General features: G+C 37.9%; 1 protein-coding gene across 2 annotated transcripts in view; it reads right to left on the minus strand.

Annotated features, from left to right (window-relative positions):
• Nucleotides 1-401: 401 nt before the first annotated feature.
• Nucleotides 402-23,687, minus strand: part of rims3.S (regulating synaptic membrane exocytosis 3 S homeolog) — a 49,075-nt gene continuing 25,789 nt past the window's right edge. For both annotated transcript variants that reach the window (XM_018249575.2, XM_041584027.1), the window contains exons 3-7: nt 17,169-17,310; nt 15,957-16,069; nt 4,789-4,890; nt 2,498-2,637; nt 402-1,748 (exon numbers count right to left, since the gene is read on the minus strand). In XM_018249575.2, coding sequence (XP_018105064.1) covers nt 1,536-1,748; nt 2,498-2,637; nt 4,789-4,890; nt 15,957-16,069; nt 17,169-17,310 — 710 coding nt within the window. In that variant the 3' untranslated portion in view covers nt 402-1,535. The remainder of the gene's footprint in view (nt 1,749-2,497; nt 2,638-4,788; nt 4,891-15,956; nt 16,070-17,168; nt 17,311-23,687) is intronic.

Consider the following 23,687-nt stretch of genomic DNA (forward strand, 5'->3'; position numbering starts at 1 on the left):
TACTGTGGTGGCAAGCTGGTCTTCTCTTTCCTGGTTGTCTGGTGCTTTCCATTCTTTGATCCACTAGAATTTGCAGCCCTGAGTGGTTACCGTAAACACTTCCCTCAGAAAACAAGATCTCATGGGAGATCAAGTGCTACATGTATGCTCATTGACTGTGGCTGTCAGGCTGGCGGGTCCCATCCCTTAATCCCACATTATTATCAATCATTCTCTTTCCACTTAGATCATTCCCTGTTCAACCTTGACAGTCCTTATTACTGGTAACATAAAAAAAATACTCAAAAATGTCATTGCCTGATATGTAAGTGGAATATTCTTTAGCAGATCCATACTACTACAGCTGGGGGTTATACCAACAAATAAAATAGTCATAGCAGTCTTGGCTACTTTATCTGGTTTAATGTTTTAGTAGTAAAATGTGTTGCTAATTTTATACAATCCTTTGGTGCTGGGTAACTGTGAAAGACACAATCAATCTGAAGTTCCTTGTGGCACTAAAGTATTAAAATATTCAGTGCAGCTAATTATAATTAATGCACTTGGAGTTACATACGTGATTTGGATGTGTTCTGAATTCACTCAAGAAGCAGCATGCATTTATATGTCTATATCAAAAACAAGATTGCTTATCAGTGCTGAAAAGAAAGGTGTAGATAAGTTAAATGCTTCCTTTCCTCACCTCTTTATGTGCATTGTCAGAGTTATGATTGCACACTGAAAATGTTACATTCCATTTTAAAAAGAAATATCCGAACCTGAAAAAATAGTACTCTCTTGTGTAACTAGGTAACTGCATACATATCTATTGTTTTATATTGATTTAAATAAAAAGTGGAAAGTATCATAGATGCTAGATTTGTACAGTCTGGCTCTATTTTTTCAATATGAGAAGGAATTTGTTAGAAGCAGAAGAGGTGAGAACATGGGTCAAAAAATAAAAAAACAGTCACAGCGGAGCACTGACTTGCTAGGAAAAAGAACAAGCAGGCACCTGCAGTTACTGTGGGTAAATATATGTGCAGTTATTTAATATGAGTTAGCATTTGTGTGCTTGTCACTGCTATAAGTGTGCTTTTTTTCTCTTGTAGAAGAAAAGTGACGTGTTGAATGTCTTCGATTTGGAGAATCTATGTTGGTTGTATATCACAAGTTAACAGTGGTTAACAGTGGTTGCCATGAACAACTGAATTAAACAACCACTGCCCTATGAAACAAATTAATAGGGAACTGTTTCATCAGTTATTTTATGATTGAATTGTCCAAGTATGTTTTATTCTATAAATCTTTTCCCATATAATTTGTTATAACAGTCTCTAAAGTTGCATGTTAATTTATATGTGCAGTAGCAGTGGAGCTGGGCTCCACATGCCAATGCTAGCCTGCTGATTTTCAAGTTCTTTCCCACAGCACTGGACTGGTACATTGATTTTTATTTCATCCAAGCCTCAGTTTTGTGACGAGGATGAGACAGTGATCGTCTAGGCTGTGGGATAAAGGGGGGAAGGTAGTATAAATAGGTTGTCTTCCACTGATTAAGTGCAGGATGGGCTGGTGGAACTCTCAAGGGAGGACTGGGAGAGTCGGCGGGTGAGGGGACCAATGCTTGAGTCTGCCAGAGAAGAAGTAGGAAAGAGTTTGTACCATCCTGTTACACAGGAACTAAGATCAAGCTCCTCCAAAAGGATCTGTGCCATCCCCATGAAACATTTGTGATCCATGCGACCGTAGTCTCCCCAAACTATTACCTGCAGAAGAACAAAAATGATCACTCCTTAGCCAATACATTGCAACATTGAGGGCAGATTTATTAACGACTGAACTGTGGAATCCAGAAGGTATTTCTGCATCTCCACTGACAATCCCAGCAAAACTGATAAATCTGCAGTCCTTCCCCTTTGCTCTCTTTTGGGTACATTAAGCCAAATCTATTTATAACCACCACAGGTGCTGTTACTATGGAATATATTACCAAAACCAAGGCAGATCCACTCATGAGTATTACATATAAACAGGTAGAACATGATAAAGTAGGCAGGGTACGACTGGTGGGTGCAGGGGCCACCGCCACCCGCTCTACCACCTCCCACAAGCGTAAATTAAACCTACTTTCAGCACATTGGGGGAGGTAGATCAGTGGCCTGGGGGACCACCGGCAGGGATCGAGTCTGGGTTGGTGGGGCCCGCCTGTTTTTTTTATCTGTGTCCTGCCGACACAGTCTAACTCTGAAACTAGGATATTATTTGCTTTAAATAATTATCTACACTCATTTTAGCCTCTGTCTCACATTTTAATAACAATATCACTGTTAAATCAATAGATGAACTGTCCCTATTCTGTGTCTGTCCCTAGATTACCCATTCTGTAACGATACCGATTCTACTTATTCCTGTCTAAAATGTAAGACCGCTTTTCATGGCATTGTCTGAAAGAACACATTAAAATATTGTGGAAAACACTATATAGTACAGTACTTGATTTACAAGCCCATCTTACCTGTACGACCTTGCCCTGTGGCCCTTCATCAAACAAAAGAGCCTGTTGATATACAGGGTCCCAAGTTTTCTTTGCAGTCCTTGTCTTTTTCTTGGCAAGGCAGACTCCGTTGTCTATCAGGTACACCTTAATATATGGAGCTGCCAACAAGAGAAAGAGTAAGCAAATAAAGACAATGAACTGATTCAAAGTTTAAGGTATAGACAATAGCAGCAATGGAATAGATCTATCTAGAAATATGCTTTTCTTGCAAAGGCCAATAAAAGTAGTCCTGCTTTTAGGGCAATAGCATAGAGCATTATGTAGAGAGCCGTTAAACTACAATTTGTTTTTTAACACAAACTTTAAAAAAGTGTTCTGTTAATTTGTGTTAACTGTGTAATTTCTGTTAGAGCTTTAATTTCCTGAATTTATATTGTTTATAAGTACAATACTGCATTTTACATTAACTAAACCTTCCTATCTGGTTAATAATAATGATTTCAGTCCTAGAGAATATCTGCCACAGAAGCAAAAAGGCTCCTGTTGTTTGCCACAAAGGAAAGAGTCTGTTGTTTGCACATTAAAGGGACTGTTCACCTTTAAATTAACTTTTAAAAAGATGTAGAGGTTGATAATGAGAGAATTTACAATTGTTTTTAATTTTTTATTATTTGTGTTTTTTGAGTTATTTAGCTTTTTATTCAGCAGCTCTCTAGTTTGCAATTTCATCAATCTGGTTGCTAGGATTCAAATTGTCCTAGCAACCCATTGATATGAGTAGGAAACTGGAATATGAATAGGAGAGGGCCTGAATAGAAAGACGAGTAATAAAAAGTAGCTATAACAATAAATTTGTAGCCTTACAGAGCATTTGTTTTTTAAATGGGGTCAGTGATCCAATTTAAAAGCTTAAAAGAGTCAGACGAAAAAGGCAAATATTTCAAAAACTATAAAAAAAGAAAAAAATGAAGGCCAATTGAAAAGTTGCTTAACATACTTAAAGTTAACTTAAAATGTAACCACCCCTTCAAGCTCTTTAAAGTAGCCCAAAATAAGTCAATAAAGCATCTAAAACAACCTCCTGTAGCCTTACATTGCAGTCACCTGTGATATCCTTAAAGGGATAGTGACACTTCTTAGGTTTTAGCATAATTGAATTCTTCATCAAAATATGCCTATATGTCCTTAAGACCATTTTCCTCAATGTGACCTCTTTCTATGTAAATTGGACATAGGTCGCTTCTCCTTTAAGAGAGTGCCGGACTCCGACATGTTCCTATGGTCCCTTGGGGCTTGTCAATCAGAAAAAGATTTACAGAAAAAGGAGGCTCTTATTTTTTGCAGGAGTGCGTTTGAGATACGAGAAGCTTCTTCTCGTATCTCAAACGCACTCCTACAAAAAATAAGAGCCTCCTTTTTCTGAAAATCTCCTCTCCCACACTGCTCAGGTTTGGTTTCGTTCAGATGGTGCTTTTAACTCATACTAGGTTATATATATGCGTGTCACTTTCCTGCCTGCTTGACTTTTCCTGCACTAACGATCCAGCTCTTGGAGTTAAAAGTTTGCTTTTGCAAGCAGTCCTGGCACAGATCATTCTGTTTGTGCAGGGAAAGCAGGCAGGCAGGCAGGCAGGCAAGGGCCACACATAATCAAGTAAGGCAAAATAAGTTAAAAGCACCATTAAAAAAATGAGGGGAGCTATTATCTGGTTACCTTCCGATTGTTCTTTTGTTTGGCTGCTGGGGGGGGAAGGGAGGGGGTGATATCACTCCAACTTGCAGTACAGCAGTAAAAAGTGATTGAAGTTTATCAGAGCACAATTCACATGACTTGGGGCAGCTTTCAAAATTGAATATAAAAAAAAATCTGTTTGCTCCTTTGAGAAATGGATTTCAGCGCAGAATTCTGCTGGAGCAGCACTATTAACCAATTCATTTTGAAAAAAATGTTTTTTCCCATGACAGTATCCCTTTAAAGCAGTAGTACTCACCCCCTCCAGGAAGTAGTATCCTTCTCCATATGAGGAAGTGGAGTGTTTTTTTAAAACAAAATATTTGACTTATTTGTGGGTTTACATCAATAATTCTGTGATTACCGTAATAGTTATTATTGCCATCAAAGTAGAGATCTAACCACAAAACTAGAGGTGTCACTATCACTTTAAGGAGTAAAATAAAACATTTGTTTCCAAGAGTGCACAAAACTTCACATTGTTCTCATGTAATAGTAAAACAGTTCTGATGACCATAACCCTTTAGCTTTTATACAGCTGTTAATGGCAGTTTAGGCCTGTTATTGTTTCATGTACCTGGTATAGATTTGGAGCCTGGCTTTGGAGTCAGACCTCGGGCCTGTATTACCACCACCTCCAGCTGTCCATTTCTGTCTACTATACCAATGTGAACATCCCCTGCAAAACAATGGGCACAGATCATTTGTAATGTCTAAAAACATTGTTATCTGGCTTTAAACATATTATATTGCATATTAAGATGGTGTTTTGTTTCACATACTTTTGAACTTCAAGGTTTTCTTATGCCTGATTAAAAGGAATGTGGCATGCTCTAGTACAAAACTCCACTCATAAAGGAATGTAAAGTATTCAGCATATATTCAGTATTCAGTATTCAGCACATCACAGTTATAAGGAATTCATTGGGAGACAAACTCGGATCTATTTAGGTTCTCTGTACACCTATAGCAGTGATCCCCAACCAGTAGCTTGTGAGCAACATGTTGCTCCCCAACCCCTTGGATGTTGCTCCCAGTAGCCTCAAAGCAGGTGCTTATTTTTGAATTTCGGGTTTGGAGGCAACTTTTGATTGTATAAAAACCTGGTGTACTGCCAAACAGCCTCAATGCAGGTTGACAATCCACATAGGGGCTACCAAATGGCCAATCACAGCACTTATTTGGCACTCCAAGAACATTTTTCAGGCTAGTGTTGCTCCCCATCTCCTTTTACTTCTGAATGTTGCTCACGGGTTCAAAAGGTTGGGGATCCATGACCTATAGTATACAGTAAAACATATCTGATATGAAATAAGACTGTTACTGCCAATAAAACATTGGATTCTGCCATTACTGCCCATTAAATTTTTTCCTGCACATAGGGTTGCCACCTGCCCGGTATTTTACCAGCCTGGCCGGTAAAAATTAAGCTTGATCCCAATTTATTAATACGGGAAATGCATAAAAATATAGCAAGGCTGGTATTTTTTTCAAGAAAAGCTGGCAACCCTAGTATTACATAGCATAATACGAGAATACAATAATTGTAGACAAATATGTATATGCCCCTGGACCAGATTCACATATATTATTCGTGCTTGTGCCTTATGCTATTTCTGCACATTTTATTCTATCAGCAGAGAGGAGATTTAAAGGAACAGTAACACCAACAAACCAAAGTGTATTATATTAAAGGGATACTGTCATGGGAAAAAAAAAAATTCAAAATGAATCAGTTAATAGTGCTGCTCCAGCAGAAATCCATTTCTCAAAAGAGCAAACAGATTTTTTTTTATTCAATTTTAAAATCTGACATGGGGCTAGACATAGTGTCAATTTCCCAGCTGCCCCAAGTCATGTGACTTGTGCTCTGATAAACTTCAATCACTCTTTACTGCTGTACTGCAAGTTGGAGTGATATCACCCCCCTCCCTTCCCCCCCCCCAGCAGCCTAACAACAGAACAATGGGAATGTAACCAGATAGCAGCTCCCTAACACAAGATAACAGCTGCCTGGTAGATCTAAAAACAACACTCAATAGTAAAAACCCATGTCTCACTGAGACACATTCAGTTACATTGAGAAGGAAAAACAGCAGCCTGCCAGAAAGCATTTCTCTCCTAAAGTGCAGGCACAAGTCACATGACCAGGGGAAGCTGGGAAATTGACAAAATGTCTAGCCCCATGTCAGATTTCAAAAAATCTGTTTGCTCTACTGAGAAATGGATTTCAGTGCAGAATTCTGCTGGAGTAGCACTATTAACTGATGCGTTTTGAAAAAAACATGTTTTCCGATGACAGTATCCCTTTAATTAAAACATAATACACATAATACAGAGGCCTGCACTGGTAAAAGTGGTGTGTTTGCTTCAGCAACTCTACTACGGTCTTTCTGAAGCGTTTTACCAACACTACATTATTTATTCATTACTTAAAAACATTTAAATTTTTTGATGTTACTGTTCCTTTAAAGGAAATGTTATTTAGTTAGGAATTTTGATAGCAGCAGTAAACCTATTTAATGGGTTTTACCAAGAGTCAGTTGTTCTTAATATGTTTTGCCTTGCAACATCTGAAGAAGCTGCTATACTATACTAATGATTTACTTTGCTGCCTTGCTGGGCTTATTCCACTTATATGTGTAAGTTGATCCAAAAGCCAGAGTCTCACCAATCATTTAAAGGAAAAGGAAAGCTATCAAAGCAGTTTATTGCCAATAGATTGGCCACAATAGTGCAAGCTGTAAGACTACCGTATATTTATTCTGCAGAATGGTTTACTATACCTGAGTAAACAGCTCTAGAAGCTCTCTCTGTTTGTTTAGGATAGTAGCTGCCATTTTAGCTTGATGTGACATCACTTCCTGCCTGAGTCTCTTTATGCTCATGCATACCTCTGGGCTTAGATTACAGCAAGGAGGGGAAGAGGAAGGGGAAAGGGAGGGGGAGAGGGAGGAGCAAACTGAGCATGCTCAAGCCCAAGCCCTGGAGGTTCAAGCTGAAAACAGGAAGTCTGATACAGAAGCCCATGTGCACACAATAGAAGGAAAGAAATACTGTGTTTCTTTTGACAGAGGACTCAGAGCAGCATTACTTTGAGGATTTACTGGTGTATTTATATAGACCTTTCTGATAAAGCTAACTTAATTTTAGCCTTTCCTTCTCCTTTAATGGCATTTTTTGTACTGCAAAACCTAGTTATTTATTATTCTTCTTAACCATATATTTGGGTAATAATTTATTTACAATGCTTTGCTATATTTTTCACTAGGCTGTTTTAAGCAACTTGGAAAAAATAAATAACATTAGCAGGATAACCTAAAAGGAAACATATTCTTATAAATATTCTTGATTTTTCTAGTTAAAAAAGACAATTATAAACAACGGGGAACAAATGAAATGGCGCTAAAGAAAGCCATAGTGAAAAATCTCTGGTTCAGATGTTATTGCTTTGAGCTTCAGGACATTATGTCTTTCAAATGTAATGTAACAAGGTAATTACAGATGGATATTGTTCCCAAGGGACTAGAGCAATTTGCAGCAAGAAAATTGTGTTGTAAATAAAATAAATCCCATATGAGGGGTGGCAAAACTTTCACAGAGAAGTGATAGAGATTATGGTGTTGTTGTTGTTTTTATTTCTTTGTAATGGCATCAATACCCAGGAGAGTAAGGTACATTAATGATAATATTGTTTTAATTTTGATTACCAGGGCATAAAAGCACAGAGAAAGTCAAAAAGTATCTTGAATCTCTTGCACTTTATAAATGGCAAATTTGGGTACAAAATAATTTCTAGGAGCTATGTTTTAAAATGAGACATTTAACCCTTTAAGTGCAAGCAGATGTTTTTGAAACTTTTTGTGCTCTCTCAATTTAGGGGCAGTTTCTGAGGGGAAACCTTTAATTAACCTATGAAAACTGTACATTGTTTTTTTCAGGAGAACCTGAGCTTTCTAAATCTGCCATGAGTTTTCATGTATTTCCACCTCTGCAAAAAGATTTATAGCTCTAAATACCAAAAAAAATTTAAAATTCCTATTTTTCAAAATATATGAATTCATACCAGAAAAATGTTTCATTTTACACATGAAAATCCAACTGATTTGGAATACCTCGTGTCTCCCGAATATGCCAATACCAGATATGTATAGTTTTAGGGAGATTTAGGACTTCTGTACAGCAAAAACTCCCGGCAGTATATTACAGAATTTTAAAAGCACAAAGGCAGAAAATGGCATACTTTAGATTCCAAGACCAAATCCTGAAACAGTAGGTATTTTTGAAAAGAACACATTCTGCTGATTCCAAAATTGGTAACTATGTGCTCTCTACTCCTAACTACCAAACATCAAAGCTTGTCTGAATGTAGCAGTTTTTATAAAAATGTATTAAAAATCTGAAAAATCACTTCAAAGGTTTTATTTTGCTGCTCCGCATATCACACACTGTATTAGGTACCAAGAAAAAGCACCATGAATATGATTGCCAGGAGTCCACTGAACAGTTTGATACCCATTATGCATAGGTTTACCAAAGTATCTGGATTTCAGAGACCCCAATATGAAGTTAGCACTTCCAAATTGTCCAGGACTTTACGTAAGCTACTGAAAAATCAACACATTTACTGCATTTTTTGTGGGGTAAAAACACCGAAAAATATGTTTACCCCCTCAAACCCATATATTTTTGGAAAGTACAGATTCTGATGAATCTAAAATCGGTAAATATGTCTTTCTACTGTTAACTACCAAACAGCAAAGCTATTCTAAACATATTGCTTTTTATGAAATTTCTGAAAATTATCACAAAGCTTGCATTTCACCCCACATTTTGTATTGTACCAGCAAAAAGCATGCTAAATATGAACACCAGGGGTCTACTGAACAGTTTGATGCCTGATATAAAAAGATTTCCCAAACTAGGTGGCATACAGAGACACCCAAATGAAAATAGTACATATGGATTTTCAGGTATGACTGCTACAATACAAGCACCCGGTATGTGTATTATGCGCCATAAGGCCCCATAACAGTAAAGAGACCCTAGAAAACATATATTTTCCAAAAGTATGCATTCTGACAAATCTAAAGCAGGTAATTACATCTTTCTACTGCAAACTACCAAACTACAAAGCTATGCTAAACATAACGGTTTTTACGAAATATCTGAAAATTGTCACAAAGCATGCATTTAACCCCATTTTATATCCCACATTTCGTAGCCTGCCAGCATAAAGCATCCTAAATATGAATGCCAGGGGTCTACTAAACAGTTTGATGTCCAATATGCATAGATTTACCAGACTATGTAGGATACAGAGACCACCCAAATCCAAATAGTGCAAAAATGTAACACTTAACATTTAAATTTTCACATGACACTCTGGCTACTACAATAAAAGCACCCGGAATGTGTATTATGTGCCATGAGACCACCTAACAGTATAGAGACCCTAGAAAACCATATATTTTCCAAAAGGGCAAATTCTGAAGAATCTAAAATGGGTCAATACGTCTTTCTACGGCAAACTACCAAATTGCAAAGCTATGCTAAACTTAACGCTTTTTATGAAATCTCGGAAAATAGTCACAAAGCTTGCATTTTAACCCATTATATACCCCACATTTTGTAACGTAACAGCAAAATGTATCCTAAATATGAATGCTTGATGCTGAATATGCATAGATAAACCAAACTATGTGGCGCACAGTGACCCCGAAAATGGATATATATATATAGCAGACAAAATTTTCAATCACGGTAGTAACATACAAAAGGTATTTTGCAGTGCGATTAGCGAATACACTATTCGCAACATTTTTTTCTGGCAAAACAACCCATAATGCAGTAAGAAAAATAAAAAAGCTGTATAAGTGTGTATACGTGTGCGTTCACTAGGCAAATTGTGTGTTGTGTGTTTGTGTATGTGTGTGTGCGAGTTTGTAAATGTGTGAAACCCCCCGGATCCCCCAAAAATGTATGTGAGTTTGTGTAAGTGTAAATGTAAGTGTGTAAAAAGTGTGTGTTTTGTGTGTGTTAACACTAACCTGGGGGGTTGCAGGCAGCAGATCGTCCTCTGTGACGTGGGACAAGCTGGAAGCTGTGATTGAAGCTGTCCCACGAAGATCCTGGTCCTGGGTCGGCGATGGATAAAACAGGAAGTCGGCGCAGAAGCATTGGGGCCCCTGCGCATTCGGGCCAAAGGGGTCATTTTGTAACCCACTCTGCTCATTGCCAAGGGGCATATGAGGAAGCGTGGAATGAGCAAGCGCCTTTAAAAGCTGCTCCTCCTCTCATGGCCCTGATGTGTATGGCAGTCTTAACTGTATAATCATGCAGCCATTTTAATTCTGTTGACAACACCACAAAGAGATTGTTGTCCATATACATGTGCACAATGTATTAAAACCAGTAAATGTAATAAGATACGTATAAAATGGCTCTCTAGATACCTGTACAATGAAAACATTTTGCATGCGATAGATTGTTGCTGCCAAGCCAACAAATATGTTATATACAGGTGCTGAGAAACCAATATATATTTAAAGTGTAAAATTAATAAATGATACAAATACAGGTATTGGATCTATTATCTGGAAACCCGTTACCCAGAAAGCTCAGAATTACGGAAAGGCCATCTCCCATAGACTCCATTTTATCCAAACAATCCAAATTTTTAAAAATTATTTCCTTTTTCTCTGTAATAATAAAACAGTGCCTTCTACTTGATCCAAACAAAGATACAATTAATCCTTATTGGAAGCAAAACCAGTCTATTGGGATCATTTGATAATTACATGATTTTCTAGCAGATCAAAATTAAAAAAGATCCATTATCCGGAAAACCCTAGGTCACGAGCATTTTGGATAACAGGTCCCATACCTGTATATTGATGCACATGTTCAAGCAAATTTTTGTGCAATTATTGTAGACAAATGTGTATTTGTCACCTAGAACAGATTTGCATAATTTATTTGTGCTTTAGCATTACACTATTTCCATACGTTTCATCCTTTAATATGAAGATCTGTGTGCTCCGCATAAAGGAAATCTTATCTAACTTGCAATTTTGACAGGAGTAATAAAACTATATAATCATGTGGAGCCCCATTTATCAAAGGTCCAATTTTATCATTATTAGAAGTTTTAAAGGGATAGTTCACCTTCGAATTAACTTTAATATGTTACAGAATGAGCATTTTTAAAATAGTTTTTCAATTAGTTGCCTTCTTCTTCTGACTTTTTTAAGCTTTCAGATGGGGGTCACTGACCCTGGAAGCCAAAAAGCTATTGCTCTGTGAGGCTACACATAGATATTGTTATATTTTATTATTTATCTTTTGATTCAGGTTGCTAGGGTAATTCGGACCATAGCAACCAGGTAGCTTCTGAAATGTATTTATAGATTATAAAGACCAATTGGAAATTGTCTCAGAATCACTCTCTACATCATACTAAAAGTTATTTTAAAGGTGATCAACCCCTTAAACAGTACATTTTACTACAAAAAAAACCAACAAAATCTCAGAAATTATTCTAGTCTGCCTCTAGGTGTCACTACATGTAAAGGGATTAGGCACTATAGCAGGAAAGCATCATAAATTCAATATATCTATATTTACTCAATCATTAAAAATAACTATTCACAGCTCCAGCAAATGAGAAAGCTGTTCCTTTTCAGAATGCACTAAATGCACCAGAATGTAGTACGGAAAAAATGGTTTATTTTATCAGAGATAATAAGACAGCAGAGAGCCACAAATAAAGGTACAATGTACAAAATAAGTAAGTAATATGGGATATGATCCCTCTCAGCAGGAAAGGTGGTAATGGTAGGGGACATGTGTCACATAACACAGTGAATTAACCTTTGTTTAAGACTAATGGCACACAAGACTGTTTTACAGAGTCAGAAACAGCAGTGCAGAAAAGGATAGAAATATGCTTTTAATTGCTGTTACATTTCTAAATAACTATAAACCCTCTGAACATATAATAGAAACTTGCTTAGAATTGTATTTTCTTTAATTAGGCTGTATTTTCGGTTTTACATTCCTCTTAATTGTCCCAACTGTAGTGGTAACATTAGGGGACACTTTATTATCCACCTCTAGATGGCAGCAGGATACAACCCAGAGACTTTAATACCTGAGATAGTGTCAGTGTTAGCTATCCACTGATGAAAAGATGAAATAAGCATAAAACATTTAAGGATACACCAATAGAATAGATTTTGCTAAGACTGGTCGCCATATTGCTCAGTTGTGATGGACTATCATTAGGAAGGTAACACAGATCGGGAAGGGAAAATAAACTTTTATAAGATTTGGATATTTAAGAACCTTAAATGTTTTGAGTTACATGATAAAAAGTATCATTCGTCACAGATGAAACATTCTGGATATTTCTCTTCCATTTACTATTTTTATTGAATGTACCCACATCACATTGACTGCATGTTAGCTGAGGGCTGCTTATGTTATTAAAATCCAATCGTTCTATTTAACGCTACATTTGAGTGGGATAAGCAGAATAGCCATTTAACTCAAGATGCCGAGGAAAGTGAGATAAGGGGATTTGAGTGTGGATTATCTATCAACTAAAAGTAGATTAGGTCTCATCCATGGATTATGGTTTAGATTCAATCACAACAGCTTTGTGCTTCTCTTTTGCTACCTTTAATACCATTCCTTGTCTTGTTAAAGATATCTTGTTCCCAAGCAAATTCACACGGGTACTGACACTATCAAAACCTTTACAAAGAAGCAGCATATTGCATATAGTGAATGTAATGATGGCCGATCCCTTTATTTTAAATTTGCCTAGGCACAGTATTAATCCTAAATGTCAGTCAGCTGTCAAATCCAACTTCTGCAATGAAGAGAGACAAATTGCCAAGAGGGGTATACTAAAATGATTATACTGTATATTTATATGCACCTGGGCTATCGATTTTTGTTTGGAAGTGCGTTACTACCATACTGTCTGTGGCTATACTGTCAGGAGCTTGGCTATCTGCAATTATATTCAGTAGTGTAGCAACCTTAAAATGAATGGCTATGTAGACTCATGTTTATCTAGACTTGTGTGTAACTCGATGAATTTCATGCAGAGTACCCAATTAAGTGGGTTAACAAGTTGTGGTTATGTCAATATTATGAAGCAAATTAGAACTCTATGTTATTCTATTCTGTACTGTACTTCAATGTTTCAGGGTTAATTTCTGTAATAAAATGTATTATGACCTTTCGAAAAAAAAGTGAAGATCACAATGAGGTATCATATTAGTGTCTCTTTGCACCTCCTTTAGGCCCAGTGGTGAGGTATATAGGTGAGAGTGACACTTGAGTTAGGTGCTGCGTGTCTCAGCAAGGAATCACAGAAAAGAGAACAGTGTGACACCATATCTGTCTCACACTAGCACTGTCATTTTCAGAACAGCTTTAAATCCCCCACACTTGCTTTGTAACAGAATATCTGCATGTTTTCCTTGTAAACAATGTATACTTGTAAAGCTTTTTAACATTTTGCAGTCCTAGTAGGGGATAAGAGATGTTACACTGTAAGCAGAAATGTCAGTGCATACGATACATGACCGAGTCTGCTTACATTGCTTGATGTGATTTTGGTTAGCAGCCAAGGGAGAAACAATAGAAAAGGGAAGGGGCAACTGCTATAGTATGCAATGCATGCCATTATCAGCCAAGGCCTAAAACTGTACTTGAGCTCAGACTTTGTCCCAGGTTATGTCCCTAAAATACCTAAGAGACAAGGTGCAGCATTTATGCTATTTGACTAAATGGCATAAATGATTAGTTACATAATCAGACTGGTGCTCACAGAGGTGGGCCAACCCAGCCAGCCAGACACACACACACACTGTTTATGTGCCCATGCACAGTGACTAGGGCCTCAGGAGCAAGAGAGCCAAGACTAGGGCCCAGCACTCACCCCATGCCACCCTAGGCAGGTGCTTATTCTGGCTCCCCCTAGTTCTGGCCCTAGGCTGTAGAAGTTGTAGACTTGTGTGATCTGAGCGAAATTGTTTTAGTACCCCTCAGAAGAAACACCTTCCTCTGTCTGTCCTTATTGGCTACAAGTATTTGGTCTCTTTCCCTACTTCCTACTTTTGACTCAAATGAGCTTTATATTTGTTCATCTAACTTACTAGTGTTTACTAGCTTCTAACTCAAAATAAATATACATTGACACTAACAGCTTATTTAGGCAATGGTTCTGGGGGAAAATGTATTCATTCAGTGTGTTATCCCAAGTATTACCATTAGAGGACAGAAGAGAACAGCAAGCTAAGAATCTGTGATCTTGATCACAAAATAAACAGAGCCAAATTATGAGGTACAAAATGCATATAGATACAATAAATGCAAGAAGATCTGACAGAGTAGCGGTTTCTATATTCTATCTCAATCGGCAACAGAAATTTACATACCCCCAACATTTAAAATTGTAACGAGGGATAAAAACATCAGGTGTGCGTAGATCCCCAAAATGTTTTGACCACGCCCCCTAATTACCATGTTCATTTTACAAAATTTGGCAGGTTATGAAAGTTTGAACACATTTCTGGGAGTTTTATGGCCATGTTTTATGTGTTAAAAATGTTTTGTAAATGAAGCTGAAATTGCCTTTTAAGCTTGAGTCTTAGTTCTCCCAAGAGACCTGCTTATCTTAAATAGTTACATTTGTATCTTTGCTTATCTTAAATTGTTACACAAGTATCCAAGTGCAGCTGCTCACGGTTCTGGGCTCTCTGCCAAACTTTGTATCAAAGAAAAACTTGGGCTTAGCTGTCAAATTCGGGACTGTCCTGCAGAAAACGGGGTTTGAACTAAGCTGTGAGGGAAACTGTTGCATGGTGTGGTGATAAGAAAACCTTCCCTAAGGCTGGTATTATGCAGTCTGTTGAGATTTTCATAGGACACAATATGCAGAGGAAAGGCTGTCAGAAAGTAAATGGTGGAATTGTACTTGCAAAGATGTCTGGTGTAAGCTAATATGAGGAGAATTGGAAAGCTGATCCCCGTAACATTCCTTGCACTAACCAGTGATACTCTACATTGTGCAGTCATTCCCAAGGTTCTGGCAAAAAAGTGGTAGAAGGTAAAAAGAGAAAGGATCAGCCTCATTTGCATTATTTTTCATTGTGAAGTGAATTCTACAGTATATTAATGGGACATAAAACACAGAACGATCATTTCCAAATTGCCCCATTAAATCTGTGCTTACACAATAAAAAATGGACCTTTAACTTTTAACCTTTTAACAAAAACACACACACACACACACACACACACACACACACACACACACACACACACACACACACACACACACACACACACACACACACACACACACACACACACACACACACACACACACACACACACACACACACACACACACACACACACACACACACACACACACACACACACACACACACACACACACACACACACACACACACACACACATACTGCTTAAGTCTGTGGGGAAAATTTTTTTACTGTACACATTGTACAAACTGTACAGCTTTTATGTAGCTTTAGACAGTCCATTACTTTCTCCTCCTTTTTCCCATTTTTGTATGCATTTGTTTTACAATATTTGTGCTGTATGTGGTGAAGATAATGAATCATATACATCCTATGAAAAAAGTAATTATGAACCTAAATTATTATTGAATATGCAAGCACATCCCTTTTCTGAGTACTTACCCATGGGGGGTGTAGCCAGTGTTTGTCTTCCCACAATCTGTGCAGGTCCTAGACCATCAAGGAAATTGCTAAACTGGCTTTCAGCTCCCAACCGAGTAGTGGGGAATATAAATCTGGAAACAACAAAGATGGAACTGTCTGCCAAAATGCATTATGCAAACTACAACATATATTTAAGAGTGTGGGGGGGGGGATAAAATACTGAGGACAGTAAAAACAGAGTAACTTTTTTAAAAGATACAACATAAATTGCAGAAGGTGATTTTGAGAGTTTGTTAATTATAGATCTATAGGTATGGTCTGAAGTTTTCATTCTTGAAATTAAAATGTATGATAAAGATATGTTTGAAAGTTGTTTAAAATGTTGTTTAAAATGCCAGAAATTCACTTACTGGAATGTACAAGTAAGAATATTTTGGAAGAAAAAACCTGACAAAGATGATGTCACACATAGGAAATTTAGTCCACTGACTTTTCTCAGAAATGAGACATCTGAGTTGTATATAGGTTTCAGTACAGCAATTTATGTTGATAATAATGGAAAATTATGTACATTACAATTGTTCCCATCCTTCTGGCCTCTTAATACGAAAAGTAATGGAGAGAGAGAACATGGGGGAAAATTTACTAAAGGGCAAAACGGCTAACGCTGGTGAAAAAACGCTGGCGTTTTTTCCTATTTAAAGGGTGATAGACTGAAAAAGATCGTACATTTTTTTGGGGGTACCCTCCTTCCCTCCTACATTTGCTTACATATGGCACATAAACTATACTGTGGGCACATGTGTAGGGCAATATAACAACTTTATTTTATTTTATTAAGGTTCCCTGGGCTTGTGTAGTGTAATGTATTTGCTGCAACATATCCACGCCCTATGTTAATTAGCCAACAGTAGCGTAACTTCGAACTGCTGAGCGTAATTTCGCTGGCGTCATGTAATTTCGCTTGCGATGTGCACGAAGCCATCGCTGGCGAATTTTCGTTGGTTAGTGAATTTGCCCCATAGATCATCGCAGCATGAGCGTTAGTAACCGAGGAAAAGACTAATCTTGATGACAACAGATTAAAGCCCCCCATGCACATAGAAGTAAAGGACAATAAGAAATGGTTTTCAGAGTGACCTAGAGCTGGACAAGAAGAGGAATGGTATATGAGGCATCAGTTGGGAAGAACAGTGCAGTAAGTGAGAATTAAAAATGAAAGAGACCTACGTGCCATCAGAGCTGTTGCTATTGGTGCTGCCATCTGTGGACTCCCTACTTCCTTGTCTGGTGACCCGATTCCTCATCTCCACGGCAATTCCTGTCTCTGTGCTGCGCCGAATATTACTACGCAGTTTCTTGGTGGTACCATCTGGGGACAGTAGAAGAAAAACATTCTAGAAAAACAATTATAAAGGTGGAATGAATGAAGACATGAAGGCATAAATGAAGAAACATGCTGACCATTTTCAGGTATCATATCAGAAAGTGCTGAGTTGAAAGTAGCAAGAACAAGGCAGGCACTTTGCAACAGAACTTCACCAGTATGAACAACTAATAAGAACTAGTAAATAACTTTAATAAATAACCCCCCCCCCCCAATGTAGAGAGTAGAATTCTTCATTTATTAATTTTTTCATTTTTTTAATGAATTACATGCTTGTTGTGGACTGTATTACCCTAGCAACCAGGCAGCACTAAGAAAGTCAGAACTAAGGATGAAGAATGGAGTGCTTGAATAAAAAATACAACATAAAAGCAATTTATTTAGCAGGCTGGAGAAAGGCAGGATAGGAAAGCTAATAATTCAAAAAACTTGTAAGGTGAAAACCAAGTGCTGTATAACATATGTAAAAGTTTATTTAAAGGTAAATTAATGTTTTAATTAATTTGCTTTTTCCCTTATCATGAACAGATCAGGATAAGGGCGTGTTCTAAGAATAGACAGAAGGGAGTGATCCTGGCCCCTCTGCTACCCTGAGGCTGCTTCCTGCTACTGTTGCCCCTCTCCCACCCTGTGCTCACCCTTTTGGTGCTGGAAGGGGTCCAAGGTGGTCTGGGAGGTCAACGAAGCTAGCAGAAAGAAGTGCAATTGCTATCTCTGAGCTAGAGGTTTAAAAATCGGAAATTCATGAGAAGTTACCAAAATCCTAGCATTGGTCCAGTTGCCACCATGAATTACATTTCTCCTGTCTATCTTAAAATTTAGTACTGGATTTATACATACATATATAATATTTATGTTGCTGGGCTGTGAATGTATTGTATGAAATGTGCAGCAGTGTCCACAGAAGCACAAATCGGAATAGGTAAACTGACCATGATGTGTTAAAATGAAATAATCTAACAACCATTACGGTAAACTATATGACAAGAAAACTAGAGTATACGAAAACATTAGAATATTTTATAATAAATGTCATGTGTGTCAATGAACATCACAATGAATGATATAAGACTGAAATGCATCACAATCAATTTAAAACAGATAATTGTTTTGCTAATGGGTTCCTAGTGCTGCCCCTCCTCTACATTATCTGTGTAATTATTTAAATTTTATAACCAGGAGACACATTAGTGTAATACAGGTAGAGGATTCCTTATCCGGAAACCCGATATCCAGAAAGCTCCGAATTACGGAATGGCTCTCATAGACTCCATTTTATCCATATAATCCAAATTTTTAAAAACGATTTCCCTTTTCTCTGTAATAATACAACAGTAGCTTGTACTTGATCCCAACTAAGATATAATTAGTCCTTATTGGATGCAAACCCAGCCTATTGGGTTTATTTAATGTTTAAATCATTTCTAGTAGACTTAAGGCATGAAGACCCAAATTACAGAAAGATCTGTTATCCGGAAAACCCCAAGTCCCGAGCATTCTGGATAACAGGTCCCATACCTGTACTCAGAAAATTACATTGATGTGGTTTCTTCTGAAAGAGATCTCGTGCCGCTTGGGTTTTTCTAAATCATTTTGGTTCTCCATTGTTCTGAAGCGAAGACTTACCATCCATGCCTTTGTAAAGTGAACTAAGCAAAGTTTTCTGTCACATTTTTCCAAGTGGTATGTTGCTAGGCACCCCCCAAATCAATGCCAGACTGTATTAAAACAAAGAAGGCTATGGCACTTATACAAGCACTTTTCATGCCAAGTTTGGATTTTTGCAGCTTGCTGTACTCTATCATAGCCACCGGCAGTGCAAGGGAGATGATTAATTGCAGTTAATACTGCCAATAAGACCTATTGTTAACAACTAGGTCAGCACAGAGCTGGGGAATGACGGCAGGTACATGAAATGGAGCCTCATTAAAGTAACAAGGAAATTTAAATCTGTTTAGATGACAATTTTAAAAAGCAGACTGAGGGGAAAATAAAATGAAAACTCTTAGACATATTTGCAAAAATAAGATAGTTCGTAAATATTCTTCAGACTCAGCCCTTTTATTGATGCAATTCTAATCATTTAGCATCATAAAAAAATCACACCAAATTCTCAATACAAAAACTATCTGCCTCTACTTTTTACTGATTTGACATAAAACCTTCTTATATAAGGTATTCTTTGAAGGTGAGAGGTCTTAATCATAACTTCTTACCCACACCCCCTCTTTGGTGGCGAAAGGGTTATGAGTTCTTTTTCACGATTGACTCTTGAAACCTGCTTTTCATCATTTTTCAGCACAATAATAAAAAAAGGCAAATCTTGTTTTAAAAATTAACCCTCTATTTGTATATTTAGCTTGTGAGGGCTTCAGAGCATCTTCATATAGCCTGTCAGCCAATGCAAGTAAGAAGATTCTGTCTCCATGGAGATGCAATCCACTAAAGGTAATTATATCTTGTTACAGAAGGGGACACTGGTACCAAAGCTATATTGGGCTAGTCCATTAATATGTAACCCAGCTGTTAATGGTAAGTGAATGTTTGATAGGACCTGGAAATCTGCAGAGAAAGCACTTGCCCTCATAACAGCTTCCCAGAGCAGTTTCTGCATGAAAAAGCTGAAACTCCATGTCAGAAAGAACTGCCTTCAATAGGATTAGCGTCTTTTAAATCAGCTGCAAGATTTATCCCCTTAGCTCATAAACCGCCTGCAGTGAAATTGAACCCAATCATTTATTTCTGTTTTGAGAATTGAAAGGAAGTATTACTTGCAATATACTAAAAGTAATACACTGCACTAATCCATACACACCGCCACACACATATCTCCAGACACAGACCGCACATTGGGGTCATTTGGAGTCAGACACCTTTTGTTTTATCTAATGTGGTATTAAGGAGTGGTTTTGAGGCAACACTCTAGTGTGTTACCATGGTAACTTCCTCTGCAATGCAGTGGGCCTCAACCAAGCTCTGGAAGTCGCAGACAGCCTCCTGTGGGGTTGTGGGGGACTAATGAACAATTTGGTCAGTGAAACATCTGTACCACCCTCCATGCGTTATGCAGTAGGCTTCAAGCTCATTAGGATATTCAAAGTGAGATTTATTTAAAAACAAAATAAAATGTGTTGGGGTAGTAAATTATTATTTACAGTATTATTAATGTATTAGACTTACAGGAAGAATATATACATATTGCAGGAAGCTGCTTAGCTTCACTATGCTGCCTGATACAGGTACAGAGTATGGTGCAGCCTGTAAAAGCCCCCAGCTAAGTTAAGATCTCTGCAGGTTTCTTGGCAACCTTTTGATTATCCAGGTCACCAGGAGATAGTCCTCGTTAGTTTCCTTTATCAGATTAGCATCCATTTGATGCCTTCTGTTGCTATAGGAACTGCTGTTCTTCTATGAAGCAGCTCTTGCACAAGGTACAATGCAGCTAGGTCTAAAAAATGAGTGAAAAAACATTGCCTGTGGATGAGATTATTTAAGCATCAGTGGGTTCCTTACATTTATACATTATATATCCAGTATGAGATCAAGAGCTGAGCATGAAATAAGTAATAGTTACCCCCTGCCAGCCCTGCTTCTTTCTGGATTGTCAATATTCTTCTGAGCTATAATAACCAGTGTTCATCCCGGTGAGGATGCAGGTTCACAAACCTGAAACCCATTCTGTGAAGAACATCATTCATCCATGCAATGCAATTACCAAGATATTGTCCAGCTACACACCGATCTCAGATCCCTTTTGAGCCGATTGGCACCTTCCTTTTCCTATTTCTATAGAGATGATCAACTTCTCATGTGACCCAATATGTAGATCTACCCAAGAATTAGCAAACATTATATAACATTTGCTGTCACACTGCATGAAAATGAATGTACCAGCAGCAGGGTTTTCTGCATTAACATGTTTGTTTATTTTATGTATTTATTGTAAAAGGCAATTCAAATGCCCAAATGGGGTGGGGTTCGATACATTTGAATCAAAAATGGTTTAAACAAATAAGAATAAGGCTAATTTCACAGAGGAATAGTTATCAAAATTGATCAGGGCCCCACATGGAAACAAAAAACCCACAGCAATTTATCACAATAAAATTGATCAATAAAGGAGCATTTTTAAAGTCTTCAATTTTTGAACAGAGACAAAAACAATTGAAAAATATAAAAAGCAAATAAATAACCACAGACTAGCAAAAGCACCATGTTCGAGAAAAATGCATTGACTACATTAATTTTTATGCTTTTGTACCAATATTGTTTATGCTGTTTTTTTTTGCACATTTGTACAACTACTTTTACCACATATTTTACATATACATATACTGTACCTGTATTATATGTATACATTTGAGAACAAAACATTTTTCCCACAATTTTTTCAAATCATGGGAAAAATATGATGTTACATTTTAATAAAACAGCCTTTCTTGGCCCTATAGAAGAACTTGTGCCCATACATTTACATACACACACATTTTCTTCAGGTTCTGCCTTTTGCTCACAGAAAACCTACCTTTAAAGCAATGGAAGAGACTGCTCAGCCTGAGGTACAGTTGGGGTAAAGACATATTAGCTCTTCTGACTCCTGAACACTCATTAAAACTACAGCAACACGATTGTTAGAAATATGTTGGATACAAATATGTGTAGAGACCCTGAGATTTGGGGTAAAATACTCAGGCAGTTCCCCTTTAGGATTTGGACACCTAGGGGTTCTTTAGTTAAGTTAGGCAGCTATGTCCCTGGTGGGGTCCACACTAGTACCTGGAGTTTGTCCACTAGATGGCACTGTTTGTCAATATAAAAGGGTTTAGCACCATGCGGTCTGGGTCTGTCCTGGGACTTTGGCTCAGTGTGAGGTACTACAGGTCCAGGTCTGCCGGGAAAGTTAGTTAAGTGTAAGATAGTGATAGTAGTACAGTAATAGTCGCTCTAGGAGTGAAAGTCAGCACAGGGTAGCTAGTGAGCAGATGTGGCTCCAACGAGGAGAAATAGTGGGGTTAGGACCCCGTGGTATTTGAACCACTAGTGCAGGGACTACAGTGGGTGAGTTGAGGACCAGATAGGATACCAAGACCCAAGATCCCAGGCTGAATACAGTGGGTGAGGTGAGGACCAAGTCCGGTGCCAAGATACAAGACCTCAGGCTGAGAAACCGATGCCTTATTGCTTCACCAGAGGGATAGTGCCCAGTGAGAGTGGTAACTATTCCCCAAGTCTATTGTTGCTGTAACTTTGATATATATTGAATATTAGCCGTCTGCTGCACCTTGCCTCCCTGGAGGGAATACTACTGTTTTAAGCTACTCTATGATTACTGTGAACATCGAAGTGCTTGTGAACTACAACCTTGCCACTGTTCTCTCTTAATAAACCAGTTATAATTTACTGCAAAGGACTTGTCTGGCTGAATCTACTGCTGCATTTATCCACACCAGGTACCGGGAGTTGCAGGGAGTTGCCCGGGTACACTGGGGGTCGGGGGCACACTAATAGCAGTGTTAGCCTGGTCACACACAGCCTCAATACACAGCAAAAGTACACTCAAAGTGTGCTACATATGGTTAGGGAATACCATTCCTAGTAGAATTGGATCCATCACTATAATGTCTACATATCCAGAGCAGTCATCCCCAACCAGTGGCTTGTGAGCAACATGTTGCTTACCAAACCCTAGGATGTTGCTCCCCGTGGCATCAAATCGGGTGCTCATTTTTTAATTCCTGGCTTGGAGGCAAGTTTTAATTGCATAAAAAACAGGTGTACTGCCAAACAGAACCTCCTGTAGGCTTCCAGTCCATATAGGGGCTAGCAAATCACAGCCTTTATTTGGCATCCCCAGTGAATTTTTCATGCTTGCGTTGCTTTATTTTTACATTTGAATATGGCACAGTAAAAAAGGTTGGGGACCCCTGATCCACAGACAGACTCTGGCATTCTAAGGGAGTTTCCATGCCAACAGTTTGCTTACCTTAAGATTAAAAGGGAATACTTTATAGCTGAACTGTTTAGCATTTTGGCACATAAATGGCCATTGGTTACATGTACAAAGAAGTTGGCCATCTATAGTTTATGCATATTTGAAGCAAATTTACATGGAGTTGATTTTGTATTGTTGTCAACATATATTGTAAGCCTTTGCAATTATAGGGCCATCTGTAACACCGACCTTCTTCCTCCATTTGTGGCATTGAATCTGCAGTAAGAACTACTTAAGGTCCCCATCATGATAATATTCCTAGTTTATATTGTTTCACTGCAACTGAACTGCGACAAAAGCATAAAACATAAGCTGCTCGTCCTGTTCCTGTAGTTGAGGTCCCCTTATAATGGTAAAGTACAGGTATGGG

The sequence above is a fragment of the Xenopus laevis genome, chromosome 2S (assembly GCF_017654675.1).
Source record: "Xenopus laevis strain J_2021 chromosome 2S, Xenopus_laevis_v10.1, whole genome shotgun sequence".
Taxonomy (NCBI): Eukaryota; Metazoa; Chordata; class Amphibia; order Anura; family Pipidae; genus Xenopus; species Xenopus laevis.